The sequence below is a fragment of the Oncorhynchus mykiss genome, chromosome 12 (genome assembly GCF_057628025.1).
Source record: "Oncorhynchus mykiss isolate SJ-2025 chromosome 12, ASM5762802v1, whole genome shotgun sequence".
In the NCBI taxonomy this organism is placed as follows: Eukaryota; Metazoa; Chordata; class Actinopteri; order Salmoniformes; family Salmonidae; genus Oncorhynchus; species Oncorhynchus mykiss.
Genome location: NC_143033.1, coordinates 14,829,185 through 14,844,283, shown reverse-complemented (window position 1 = coordinate 14,844,283; position 15,099 = coordinate 14,829,185). Strand labels below are relative to the sequence as shown.

Genomic DNA, 15,099 nt, shown 5'->3' with positions numbered 1-15,099 from the left:
CATATAATCGACACACCATACAGGCGCAACACCATACAGGCGCCACACCATACAGACAGCATACAGGCGCCACACCATACAGACAGCATACAGGCGCCACACCATACAGACAGCATACAGGCGCCACACCATACAGACAGCATACAGGCGCCAAACCATACAGACACAATACAGGCGCCACACCATCCAGGCGCCGCACCATACAGAAGCCGCACCATACAGAAGCCATACAGACAACATACAGGCGCCACACCATACAGGGGCCACACCATACAAGGGCCACACCATACAGACACCACACAGACAATACAGGCGCCACACCATACAAGCACTATACAGGCGCCATATAGTCGACACACCATACAGACACTATACAGGGGCCACACCATACAGATGCCACACAGACACAGTACAGGTGCCATATAGTAACCACACCATACAGGCGCCACACCATACAGGTGCCACACCATACAGGCGCCACGCAGACACTATACAGGTGCCATATAGTCGCCACACCATACAGACACCATACAGGCGCCACACCATACAGACACCATACAGGCGCCATACCATACAGGTGCCACACAACACAGACACCACACCATACAGACACTATACAGGGGCCACACCATACAGACACTATACAGGGGCCACACCATACAGACACTATACAGGCGCCATACCATACAGGGGCCACACCATACAAGGGCCACACCATACAGACACCACACAGACAATACAGGCGCCACACCATACAAGCACTATACAGGCGCCATATAGTCGACACACCATACAGGCGCAACACCATACAGACACTATACAGGGGCCACACCATACAGATGCCACACAGACACAGTACAGGTGCCATATAGTAACCACACCATACAGGCGCCACACCATACAGGTGCCACACCATACAGGCGCCACACAGACACTATACAGGTGCCATATAGTCGCCACACCATACAGACACCATACAGGCGCCACACCATACAGACACCATACAGGCGCCATACCATACAGGTGCCACACAACACAGACACCACACCATACAGACACTATACAGGGGCCACACCATACAGACGCCACACAGACACAGTACAGGTGCCATATAGTAACCACACCATAAAGGCGCCACACCATACAGGCGCCACACCATACAGGCGCCACACAGACACTATACAGGTGCCATATAGTCGCCACACCATACAGACACCATACAGGGGCCACACCATACAGACAACATACAGGCGCCACACCATACAGGGGCCACACCACCCAGACACCATACAGGGGCGACGCCATACAGGCGCCACACCATACAGACACCATACAGGCGCCACACCATACAGACACCATACAGGCGCCACACCATACAGGCGCCACACCATACAGACACTATACAGGCGCCACACTATAGACACTATACAGGCGCCACACTATAGACACTATACAGGCGCCACACTATAGACACTATACAGGCACCACACTATACAGGCACCACACTATACAGTCGCCACAAAGCGATAAAGCACTAAATAAACTTCAGTTAGTGCTAAATACGGCTGCTAGAATGCTGACTAGAACCAAAAAATGTGATCATATTACTCCATTGCTAGCCTCTCTACACTGGCTTGCTGTTAAGGCAAGGGCATTACATGGGCTTGCTCCTACCTATCTTTCCGATTTGGTCCTGCCGTACATACCTACATGTACGCTACGGTCACAAGACGCAGGCCTCCTAATTGTCCCTAGAATTTCTAAGCAAACAGCTGGAGGCAGAGCTTTCTCCTATAGAGCTCCATTTTTATGGAATGGTCTGCCTACCCATGCAAGAGACGCAGACTCGGTCTCAACCTTTAAGTCTTTATTGAAGACTCATCTCTTCAGTGGGTCATATGATTGAGTGTAGTCTGGCCCAGGAGTGTGAAGGTGCTCTAGAGCAACGAACCGCCCTTGCTGTCTCTGCCTGGCCGGTTCCCCTCTCTCCACTGGGATTCTATGCCTCTAACCCTATTACAGGGGCTGAGTCACTGGCTTACTGGTGCTCTTCCATGCCGTACCCAGGGGGTGCGTCACTTGAGTGGGTTGAGTCACTGACGTGATCTTCCTGTCTGGGTTGGCGCCCCCCCGGGTTGCGCTGTGGCGGAGATCTTTGTTGGCTATATTTGTCCTTGTCTCCGGATGGTAAGTTGGTGGTTTGAAGATATCCCTCTAGTGATGTGGGGGCTGTGATTTGGCAAAGTGGGTGGGGTTATATCCTGCCTGTTTGGCCCTGTCTGGGGGTATCATGGGATGGGGCCACAGTGTCTCCTGACCCCTCCGGTCTCAGCCTCCAGTATTTATGCTGCAGTAGTTTGTGTCGGGGGCTAGGTTCAGTCTTATATCTGGAGTACTCCTGTCTTATCCGGTGTCCTGTGTGAATTTAAGTATGCTCTCTAATTCTCTCTTTCTCCTTCTCTCTTGGAGGACCTGAGCCCTAAGACCATGGCTCAGGACTACCTGGCATGATAACTCCTTGCTGTCCCCAGTCCACCTGGTCGTGCTGCTGCTCCAGTTTCAACGGTTCTACCTGCGGCTATGGAACCCTGAGCTGTTCACCGGACGTGTTACCTGTCCCAGACCTGCTGTTTTCAACTCTAGAGACAGCAGGAGCAGTATAGATACTCTGAATGACTGGCTATGAAAAGCCAACTGACATTTAGTCCTGGTGCCACACATCACACACACACACACAATACAGGTGCCACACACACACAATACAGGCGCCACACATCACACACACAATACAGGCGCTGCGCCACACAACAGGCGCCGCGCTACACCCACACAATACAGGCGCCACACCACACACACAATACAGGCGCCACACATCACACACACACACACACACACAATACAGGCGCCACACATCACACACAATACAGGCGCCACACATCACACACACACAATACAGGCGCCACACATCACACACACAATACAGGCGCCACACATCAAATACAGGCGCCACACATCAAATACAGGCGCCACACATCAAATACAGGCGCCACACCACACACACACACACAATACAGGCGCCACACCACACACACACACACACAATACAGGCGCCACACCACACACACGCACAATACAGGCGCCACACCACACACACACACAATACAGGCGCCACACCACACACACACACAATACAGGCGCCACACCACACACACACACAATACAGGCGCCACACCACACACACACACAATACAGGCGCCACACCACACACACAATACAGGCTCCACACCACACACACAATACAGGCTCCACACCACACACACAATACACCACACACACACAATACAGGCGCCACACCACACAAACACACAATACAGGCCCCACACAATACAGGCCCCACACACACACACAGAATACAGGCACCACACACACATAGAATACAGGCGCCACACCACACACAATACAGGCCCCACACACAATACAGGCTCCACGCCACACACACAGTTAATCAGATGACATCCAGGTCAGCCTGAGAAACAAACATATGACCATTTATCATAGTCTGATTCTCTTGGTAGCCTAGTCAAGTGATAGACTACTTATTTAACAACCGCACACTTTATCAGTCAATTAGACAGCAGCAGACACTTCAACATGTGACTACTCATCATAGAGCCGGTCAGTCTGTAATGCTGTTGGTTGGTTGGTTCCAGGGGCAGTGTCAGAGGAAAAGCCATGCCTGACAGTTCCAGAAACACAGCCCAGAAACAATGTGTCAAAGGATTAAACCCCAGCCAGAGAAGTTCATTAGAGGGGGAGGGGTCAGGAGGGAGAGAGAAGAGAAAGACTGATGCACGTGGCTCCCTTCTCTCTATGATCCTCAATAGCATTACTACAACCCTTGCCGTCCCGGGGACACAAAAGGCTGCACATTTTGTTTTTTTGCCCTAGTACTACACAGCTGAGTTAAACAATCAAAGCTGGATGACTAGTTGAATCAGCTGTGTAGTACTAGGGCAAAAAAACTAAATGTGCAGCCCTTGGAGTCCTGAGGACAGGGTTAAAGAAACACTGGATTTGCCTAAACCTGAAAACAGACCAGCAGCTCTGTTTCTATAAATACAACAGACGAAACTACAACAGTGCTGCTCCTTATCACGATGCTATTAAAGAACTGCTACGGTGATAAACAGGTTTTTGTGTGTGTGTGTGTGTGAGAGAGTGAGTGAGTGAGTGAGTGAGTGAGAGAGAGGAATTCTAAAACCTTCTGCATAAACCACACGCACGGCTTAGCGAAATTGGTTGTGTAAATACAAAATCTTTCACAAGATGTATCAGCGTCAGTGTGTTGCAACGCAACAACAAAGGGAGGAAGAATGTCAAAATATTTGTTCTTTTAGTACAAACAGCCTCTGGTCAGGATGGAGGGATAGAAACCTCTGTAGGGTCAAGCCAAGATTTATCTGCTCCATCTTTATCATTACACTGTTGTCTCCCCCCTCAGAGACTGACTGGGCAGTACCTCATAATGCATTTCTTCACTGTAAGTGGAGCAGAGATCTAAAAGCAGCCAGGTAAGCACAATGGGGCATATTGATGTCTGCTGGAGTCGTCGGCTCACTGGATACGCAGCCATCCTAGTCTGGCCGGTGGACAGAGAACATTTAGTGCCCTTGCACCAGCTACGCAGAACGTACTCTGACTCGTGGGTTTTTCCACATTTAACCAATTAAATCTGCAGCCTAGATTCATCATCCTGCTGCTGATACTCAGGATCATCGCGCAATGAATCAGCATAGTCTGCATAACAAATCAGTGGATGTAGTTTGTATTGTTAGTCACACCACGAAGAGAGCAAATGAGAGAGAGCAGTGAGTTACATGTACAGTTAAAATTAACATTTTGTGGCTGGTAGATTCCAAAATACCTTTTTACAAAGAAATGACACCCCACCTACACACACACACACTACCCACCATACAGACACCACCCACACATATAGACACCAACTACACACACACACACACACACTACCCACCATACAGACACCACCCACACATACAGACACCCACTCCACAGTGCTAGCACTTCACTCGCATTTGTAAATAAAAATTGTGTAGTCTGGTGTGTGTGGGGTGTCTGTATGGTGTGTGTGTCTGTATGGTGTCTGTATTACAGACACCCCACACACACCATACAGACACCCCACACTATTTTTATTTACAAATGCGAGTGAAATGCTAGCATTGTGGAGCCACACACCATACAGACACCCCCCCACAGATACACCACACTATACAGATACCATACCATTTTTTTATACAAATGAAATACTAGCACTGTGGAGCCCTGACCACGCGCCAACGTGACTGGTGAAATCTACCTGCAGCTGGCAGGTGTTAATTTTAGGCCCTGTTTGAATCTTGAGTGATGGCGACTATTAAAAACACTGTTAGCAAAATTCCTAACATTCCAGTCCCACCCTTGGAGGAGGTACATGGTTGTACGCAGCAAGCACCAAGTAGAAGAAAACAGACTGGTGGAGGCAGACTACCTGAACATGTCTAATAAGAATCATCCGTTTTCCACTGCAAAGCGCATTGCTATGGTGTGCTCTAATGAATTCTCCCCATCGAGGGAATAGCTACCTGTGTTGAAGTCCAGCTTGGACACCTGCAGGGCGTAGGCCTCGCACTCCTTCTTACTGAAGCTGAAGATGATAACCGGCTGGAAGTTCTTCTCCATGATCATCTTCACGATCTTGAACACGTTGGACGGCCCTAAAGGAAACACAGTGAACAAAACGGGATTTTGGATAACATTCCAGGAATTTTGAAACCCAAATTTAGATGACACTAAGTCATCTGACAAAACTTTGCTCACATTAGTACTTGTGGTCAGCAGTATAGGCAGTTAGTCACACACCTCGTGTTCCTCCTTTGCGTCCCTTGGTGTCCCACTTGCCACCTCCGCTACTGCCCCCAGAGTCCCCTGTGTCTCTCAGCACCTGCATGGCCGTGTTGAAGTTGTCCTCTCTGAACTCTCCCTGGAGGAAACAAGACACGATCAGACACACTGGATCAATAACCGACCCTAGAGTAGACACGATCAGACACACTGGATCAATAACCGACCCTAGAGTAGACACGATCAGACACACTGGATCAATAACCGACCCTAGAGTAGACACGATCAGACACTCTGGATCAATAACAGACCCTAGAGTAGACACGATCAGACACTCTGGATCAATAACAGACCCTAGAGTAGACACGATCAGACACACTGGATCAATAACAGACCCTAGAGTAGACACGATCAGACACTCTGGATCAATAACCGACCCTAGAGTAGACACGATCAGACACTCTGGATCAATACCTGACCCTAGAGTAGACACGATCAGACACTCTGGATCAATAACCGACCCTAGAGTAGACACGATCAGACACTCTGGATCAATAACCGACCCTAGAGTAGACACGATCAGACACTCTGGATCAATAACCGACCCTAGAGTAGACACGATCAGACACTCTGGATCAATAACCGACCCTAGAGTAGACACGATCAGACACTCTGGATCAATAACCGACCCTAGAGTAGACACGATCAGACACTCTGGATCAATAACCGACCCTAGAGTAGACACGATCAGACACTCTGGATCAATAACCGACCCTAGAGTAGACACGATCAGACACTCTGGATCAATAACCGACCCTAGAGTAGACACGATCAGACACTCTGGGCTTATTTCACATTCTATTACAAACTGACATATCTAACTTTGACGCAGGTCGGTCTTCTGTAGTGAAGGATAAAACTTTAATAGTTGTAAGCAATCTCGACAGTCAACATCCGGCCCTTATATTCAACACATCGGTCATTCCCAGAGGTGTGAATAGTTCTCTAAGCTACTATTCCCAGAGGTGTGAATAGTTCTCTAAGCTACTATTCCCAGAGGTGTGAATAGTTCTCTAAGCTACTATTCCCAGAGGTGTGAATAGTTCTCTAAGCTACTATTCCCAGAGGTGTGAATAGTTCTCTAAGCTACTATTCCCAGAGGTGTGAATAGTTCTCTAAGCCAGGCGTGAATGGCTATGACTACGCTACTATTCCCAGAGGTGTGAATGGCTAGGACTACGCTACTATTCCCAGAGGTGTGAATGGCTATGACTATGCTACTATTCCCAGAGGTGTGAATGGCTATGACTACGCTACTATTCCCAGAGGTGTGAATGGCTATGACTACGCTACTATTCCCAGAGGTGTGAATAGTTATCACTATCTACTATTCCCAGAGGTGTGAACAGTTATCACCAAGCTACTATTCCCAGAGGTGTGAATAGTTATCACTATCTACTATTCCCAGAGGTGTGAATAGTTATCACCAAGCTACTATTCTCAGAGGTGTGAATAGTTATCACTATCTACTATTCCCAGAGGTGTGAATAGTTATCACTAAGCTACTATTCTCAGAGGTGTGAATAGTTATCACTATCTACTATTCCCAGAGGTGTGAATAGTTATCACCAAGCTACTATTCTCAGAGGTGTGAATAGTTATCACTATCTACTATTCCCAGAGGTGTGAATAGTTATCACTAAGCTACTATTCCCAGAGGTGTGAATAGTTATCACTATCTACTATTCCCAGAGGTGTGAATAGTTATCACTAAGCTACTATTCTCAGGTGTGAATGTCTATCACCAAGCTACTATTCCCAGAGGTGTGAATAGTTATCACTATCTACTATTCCCAGGTGTGAATGTCTATCACCAAGCTACTATTCCCAGAGGTGTGAATAGTTATCACTAAGCTACTATTCTAAGGTGTGAATGTCTATCACCAAGCTACTATTCCCAGAGGTGTGAATAGTTATCACTATCTACTATTCCCAGGTGTGAATGTCTATCACCAAGCTACTATTCCCAGAGGTGTGAATAGTTATCACTATCTACTATTCCCAGAGGTGTGAATAGTTATCACCAAGCTACTATTCTCAGGTGTGAATAGTTATCACCAAGCTACTATTCTCAGAGGTGTGAATAGTTATCACTATCTACTATTCTCAGAGGTGTGAATAGTTATCACTATCTACTATTCTCAGAGGTGTGAATAGTTATCACCAAGCTACTATTCCCAGAGGTGTGAATAGTTATCACTATCTACTATTCCCAGAGGTGTGAATAGTTATCACCAAGCTACTATTCTCAGAGGTGTGAATAGTTATCACTATCTACTATTCCCAGAGGTGTGAATAGTTATCACTATCTACTATTCCCAGAGGTGTGAATAGTTATCACTATCTACTATTCCCAGAGGTGTGAATAGTTATCACTATCTACTATTCCCAGAGGTGTGAATAGTTATCACCAAGCTACTATTCTCAGGTGTGAATAGTTATCACCAAGCTACTATTCTCAGAGGTGTGAATAGTTATCACTATCTACTATTCTCAGAGGTGTGAATAGTTATCACTATCTACTATTCTCAGAGGTGTGAATAGTTATCACCAAGCTACTATTCCCAGAGGTGTGAATAGTTATCACTATCTACTATTCCCAGAGGTGTGAATAGTTATCACTAAGCTACTATTCTCAGAGGTGTGAATAGTTATCACTATCTACTATTCCCAGAGGTGTGAATAGTTATCACTATCTACTATTCTCAGAGGTGTGAATAGTTATCACTATCTACTATTCTCAGAGGTGTGAATAGTTATCACCAAGCTACTATTCTCAGAGGTGTGAATAGTTATCACTATCTACTATTCCCAGAGGTGTGACTAGTTATCACTATCTACTATTCCCAGAGGTGTGAATAGTTATCACCAAGCTACTATTCTCAGGTGTGAATAGTTATCACCAAGCTACTATTCTCAGAGGTGTGAATAGTTATCACTATCTACTATTCCCAGAGGTGTGAATAGTTATCACTATCTACTATTCCCAGAGGTGTGAATAGTTATCACCAAGCTACTATTCTCAGGTGTGAATAGTTATCACCAAGCTACTATTCTCAGAGGTGTGAATAGTTATCACTATCTACTATTCTCAGAGGTGTGAATAGTTATCACTATCTACTATTCTCAGAGGTGTGAATAGTTATCACCAAGCTACTATTCCCAGAGGTGTGAATAGTTATCACTATCTACTATTCCCAGAGGTGTGAATAGTTATCACTAAGCTACTATTCTCAGAGGTGTGAATAGTTATCACTATCTACTATTCCCAGAGGTGTGAATAGTTATCACTATCTACTATTCTCAGAGGTGTGAATAGTTATCACTATCTACTATTCTCAGAGGTGTGAATAGTTATCACCAAGCTACTATTCTCAGAGGTGTGAATAGTTATCACTATCTACTATTCCCAGAGGTGTGACTAGTTATCACTATCTACTATTCCCAGAGGTGTGAATAGTTATCACTATCTACTATTCCCAGAGGTGTGAATAGTTATCACTATCTACTATTCCCAGAGGTGTGAATAGTTATCACCAAGCTACTATTCTCAGGTGTGAATAGTTATCACCAAGCTACTATTCTCAGAGGTGTGAATAGTTATCACTATCTACTATTCTCAGAGGTGTGAATAGTTATCACTATCTACTATTCTCAGAGGTGTGAATAGTTATCACCAAGCTACTATTCCCAGAGGTGTGAATAGTTATCACTATCTACTATTCCCAGAGGTGTGAATAGTTATCACTAAGCTACTATTCTCAGAGGTGTGAATAGTTATCACTATCTACTATTCCCAGAGGTGTGAATAGTTATCACCAAGCTACTATTCTCAGAGGTGTGAATAGTTATCACTATCTACTATTCCCAGAGGTGTGAATAGTTATCACTAAGCTACTATTCTCAGGTGTGAATGTCTATCACCAAGCTACTATTCCCAGAGGTGTGAATAGTTATCACTATCTACTATTCCCAGGTGTGAATGCCTATCACCAAGCTACTATTCCCAGAGGTGTGAATAGTTATCACTAAGCTACTATTCTAAGGTGTGAATGTCTATCACCAAGCTACTATTCCCAGAGGTGTGAATAGTTATCACTATCTACTATTCCCAGGTGTGAATGTCTATCACCAAGCTACTATTCCCAGAGGTGTGAATAGTTATCACTATCTACTATTCCCAGAGGTGTGAATAGTTATCACCAAGCTACTATTCTCAGGTGTGAATAGTTATCACCAAGCTACTATTCTCAGAGGTGTGAATAGTTATCACTATCTACTATTCTCAGAGGTGTGAATAGTTATCACCAAGCTACTATTCTCAGAGGTGTGAATAGTTATCACTATCTACTATTCCCAGAGGTGTGAATAGTTATCACCAAGCTACTATTCCCAGAGGTGTGAATAGTTATCACCAAGCTACTATTCCCAGAGGTGTGAATAGTTATCACTATCTACTATTCCCAGAGGTGTGAATAGTTATCACCAAGCTACTATTCTCAGAGGTGTGAATAGTTATCACTATCTACTATTCCCAGAGGTGTGAATAGTTATCACTAAGCTACTATTCTCAGAGGTGTGAATAGTTATCACTAAGCTACTATTCTCAGAGGTGTGAATGGCTGCTACTTGTATGTTTAGCCAGGCACCTAACACCATGCTTAGTCATCCCACTGACAGACATTGTAAACCGAACCTAAATAATGGAGTAATTTTTGTGGGCTCTCATCACTGTAACCCATCTGGTCTGTTAGGACAACAGCGTGATGCAAGCAATGCTTAACACAGACCTAGCCCGAAACATGAAAAAACGCCCCAGACCATTATTCCTCCTTTACAGTTGGCACTATGCATTGGGGCAGGTAGCATTACTACCTTACTAACTTTAAGTATCAGCTGTCAGAGCAGCTTACCGATCATTGCACCTGTACACAGCCCACCCAACTACCTCATCCCCATATTGTTATTTTGCTCCTTTGCACCCCAGTATCTCTACCTGCACATTCATCTTCTGCACATCTATCACTCCAGTGTTAATGCTAAATTGTAATTATTTCACCACAAAGGTCTATGTATTGCCTTACCTCAATCTTACTACATTCGCATACACTGTATATATATTTTTCTATTGTGTTATTGACTGTACGTTTGTTTGTGTGTAACACTGTTGTTGTTTGTGTCGCACTGCTTTGCTTTATCTTGACCAGGTCGCAGTTGTAAATGAGAACTTGTTCTTAACTGGCCTACCTGGTTAAATAAAAAATATTCTCCTGGCATCCGCCAAACACAGATTAGCCTGTCGGATTGCCAGACGGTGAAGCGTGATTCATCACTCCGGACAATGCGTTTCCACTGCTCAAGATTCCAATGGCGCAGAGCTTTACACCAGTCCAGCCAACACTTGGCATTGCGCATGGTGATCTTAGGCTTATGTGTGGCTGCTTGGCCATGGAAACCCATTTCATCAAGCTCCCAACTAACAGTTATTGTGCTAACATTGCTTCCAGAGGTGGGTTGGAACTTGGTAGTGAGCTTTGCAACTGAGGAATTACGCATCAGCGATACCGTTCTGTGAGCTTGTGTGATCATCCACTTCACAACTGAGCCATTGCTGCTCCTAAACATTTCCACTTTATCTTTATGGATACATCTATCAAATGACTGTACAAGGAAGTGAATTAAGTGTATTTCCACCATGACAGGGTGTGCATCATCTGTGTGTGAGTGTGAAAAGTAAATGCAGAAGGTAACGTGTTGTCACAGCAAAGACAAGAGGAAACCTCTGGTATTGTGGATGTCCTTACGTTCTCATCCACCACAAGGTGAAGTCCGTCGCCACCTGCTGGGAAGATGTAGTGCTGCAGGGGGGTGGGCCGAAAGTCAGTATACACCACGTGACAGGGCTGCATGGGGACAAGAGGAAGTCACCAGTAAAGTATTAGCATCTCATCACAATAACAATTTATTCACAGTTAAGTCGATTCAGTAAATTCTTTCCAAGTGTGTGCTCGGCCTTCGAAAGGGAACGGCCAGTGTTGCGGCCCAGTCCTTCTGCTGACCAAGGTTAGTCTGGCACTGGAGTGAGACAGGGCAGCCAGGGGGATGGCAGACCGGTCACTAGACAGTGACGAGGGGACCGGTCTTTAAAAGTAATAGGATATGTGGTGGACACCTCTGGAGGCACAAGATGTGGGACATCTGTCAACAGCCTGCGCTTCTTATAGGAACCAAGGGTTAAGTCAAGTAAGTGACCAAGTTAATGAAATAAACCCCACCTGTTTGTGGAGGTGGCAGATCCACTCAGCAAACTGCTTGGCGTTGGGGATAGTGGCGGACAGGAAGACATAGTGGACATTGTCAGGAAGCAGGATGATGGTCTCCTCCCAGACCACACCACGCTCTGCATCTCTCATGTAATGGATCTCATCAAAGATGACCCAGGCCACCTCTCTCATGACCTCTGACCCTCGGTACAACATGCTCCTCAGAATCTGAAACAATAAGGAGAAGTTAACTTTATTGTCCAATGTATACACAAATGCCCACAGAAATGCGTCTTCCATTTTATCCTTATCCCTCCAAAATATAGAATGGAGCAGAGGAGACAGATGAGAGCAGGGGTCGGAGGTCGGAGTGGGGGTCGGCGCCAAGGGCAATATCAAGTTGAGCAGACAGAGTGGAGAGTTGATAATGTGATGATAATGGAATGATAACGGAAAGCTCTGATGTTGTACCTCAGTGGTCATGACAAGGCAGGAGGCAGTGGGGTTGATGGTGACATCACCGGTCATCAAGCCAACATCTTGGAACTCTTCGTACATCTCTCTGTACTTCTGGTTACTCAGGGCCTTGATGGGGCTGGTGAAGATTACCCTCTGCTTCCCTCTCAGGGCTAGAGCTATGGCATACCTGGAGGAGGGGTAGACGTGGGTTTGGGAAAGTGTTTAAGAGACTGCCTAGATACACTAATCTGGCCTTTGAGGTCCTAAGTACAGGTACTGATTTTTACCTGGGACATCAGGTGAGTGGAATCTCAAGCCAATCAGTGACATGAATCAATTAACTAATTTACAGCCAAAATAACACACACTCGGTGTGTCAAACTCACTCTGCACAGACAGTCTTTCCTGCAGAGGTGTGGGCAGACACAAGCACTGACTGGTTGTTGTCTATACACAGAATGGCCTCACGTTGGAAGGGATCCAGAATGAAGGGGTACTCCTGCAAAACAGACCAGAAAGACATTAGCAGGAACAGAAATGGGTGGACTGGAGTCACTTGACAAAGCAATGTTTAAGGCCCTGATTTTCAGACCGTGCTTTCACCATATCCACACAACAGAGATTTACAGTTACACTACCTTGGCTGCTTTCCCCACACGAGGCTTAAGCTGTGTGTACTCCTCATTGGCTGGCAGAGCCACCTGTTCAGGTAAGGAAAACACAAATGTCAGTAAGGGGAAGCCGGTTGATATATTGGAAATATATATTTTGTTAATATTTCAAAAGATCTGTGAAAGCTCTTACCTCGTGATTGCATCCTTCCACTGTCTCAACCGGCTCCACCTTCACTTTGGGCATGCAGTCGGCAAGACTGGGGATGGCCATTTCATATTCATTAGCATTCAATCCCTTAACCAACCATGAGTAGAATTCACACATCACTCTAATTTGCGTATCATATAGCCATGAAGCCATGTGTCTACACCAACAGGGAATCATAACACTTGACACAATTACAAATCTAGGCAGTCGGTAGAGATGAAAGAGTGCACTGAAATTGCAGTGGGCCGGACTCAATCCCATGCTGCAGCTATATCTGATCTTAAGGCAGCAAATCTAGAATTGTTCAAAGTCACGTCATCTTACTTGATCTCCTCTGTAGAGACAGTCTCCAGCTTGGCCTTTTTCCCGAACACCACCTCATCTGTCCCGTCGTTGTCTGCTTCCCTCTTGGTCTTGGCAGCAGGGGGCTCGTTCGTTCCGCCTTTATCATTATTACTGGTTGCTTTCCTGAAAAGTGAGAATAAATCAGTAATTCCGTCAATTACATCTTCCATTGATTTGATACACTACACGACCAAATGTATGTGGATATCTGCTCGTCGAACAACTCACTCCAAAATCATGGGCATTAATCTGGATTTGTTACCCCTTTTGCTGCTATAACAGCCTCCACTCTTCTGGGAAGGCTTTTCACTAGATGTTGGAACATTGACACGGGGACTTGCTTCCATTCAGCCACAAGAGCATTTGTGAGGTTGGGCATTGATGTTGGGCGATTAGGCCTGACTCGCAGTCGGCGTTCCAATTCATCCCAAAGTTGATTGATGGGGTTGAGGTTAGGGCCCTGTGCAAGCCAGTCTAGTTATTTCACACCGATCTTGACAAACCATTTCTGTATGGACCTCATTTGTGCATGGTGGCATTGTCATGCTGAAACAGGAAAGGGCCTTCCCAAAACTGTTGTCACAAAGATGGAAGCACAGAATTGTCTAGAATGTCATTGTATGCTGAAGCGTTACGATTTCCTGTCACTGGAACTAAGGGGCCTAGCCCAAACCATTATTTATCCTCCACGTAACTTTACAGTTGGCACTATGCATTGGTGCAGGTAGCATTCTCCTGGCGTCCGCCAAAGCGAGATTCGGCCGTCGGACTGCCAGATGGTGAAGCGTGATTCACTCTAGACAACGCCTTTCTAGTGCTCCAGTGTCCAATGGCGGCGAGCTTTACACCCCTCCAGCCAACGCTTGGTTTCATGACTAATGTTCAAACAGTATCACGGTTCTGGTCTAATGCTTCTAAAAATGTTAGGCATAACCATGTTCATGGAGCTCTAGGGCTTGTGTGCTGCTGCTCGGCCATGGAAACCCATTTCATGAAGCTGATGTTGCTTCAGGAGGCAGCTTGGAACTCGGTAGTGAGCGTTGCAACCGAGGCCAGACGGTTGTTACGCGCTTCAGCACTCCAGTTCTGTGAACTTGCGTGGCCTACCACTTTGCGGCTGAGCCATAACGGTTCCAAGGCATTTCCAGCACTTACAGTTGACAAGGGCAACTTTAGTAAGGCAGAAACTTGACATACTGACTTGTTGGAAAGGTGGCATACTAGGACAGTGCCACGCTGAAAGTCA

General features: G+C 45.8%; 1 protein-coding gene and 1 non-coding gene across 3 annotated transcripts in view; both read right to left on the bottom strand.

The window, feature by feature from the left end:
• Window positions 1-15,099, bottom strand: part of mtrex (Mtr4 exosome RNA helicase) — a 55,865-nt gene that overhangs the window by 39,751 nt on the left and 1,015 nt on the right. For both annotated transcript variants that reach the window (XM_036936984.2, XM_090191773.1), the window contains exons 2-10: window positions 13,833-13,976; window positions 13,491-13,557; window positions 13,325-13,387; window positions 13,073-13,185; window positions 12,699-12,873; window positions 12,240-12,455; window positions 11,769-11,867; window positions 5,923-6,043; window positions 5,646-5,777 (exon numbers count right to left, since the gene is read on the bottom strand). In XM_036936984.2, the coding sequence (XP_036792879.1) occupies window positions 5,646-5,777; window positions 5,923-6,043; window positions 11,769-11,867; window positions 12,240-12,455; window positions 12,699-12,873; window positions 13,073-13,185; window positions 13,325-13,387; window positions 13,491-13,557; window positions 13,833-13,976 (1,130 nt within the window). The remainder of the gene's footprint in view (window positions 1-5,645; window positions 5,778-5,922; window positions 6,044-11,768; window positions 11,868-12,239; window positions 12,456-12,698; window positions 12,874-13,072; window positions 13,186-13,324; window positions 13,388-13,490; window positions 13,558-13,832; window positions 13,977-15,099) is intronic.
• Window positions 11,965-12,094, bottom strand: LOC118937929 (small nucleolar RNA SNORA35). The gene has a single exon (XR_005035337.2). It is a non-coding gene; the product is annotated as a small nucleolar RNA SNORA35 (small nucleolar RNA).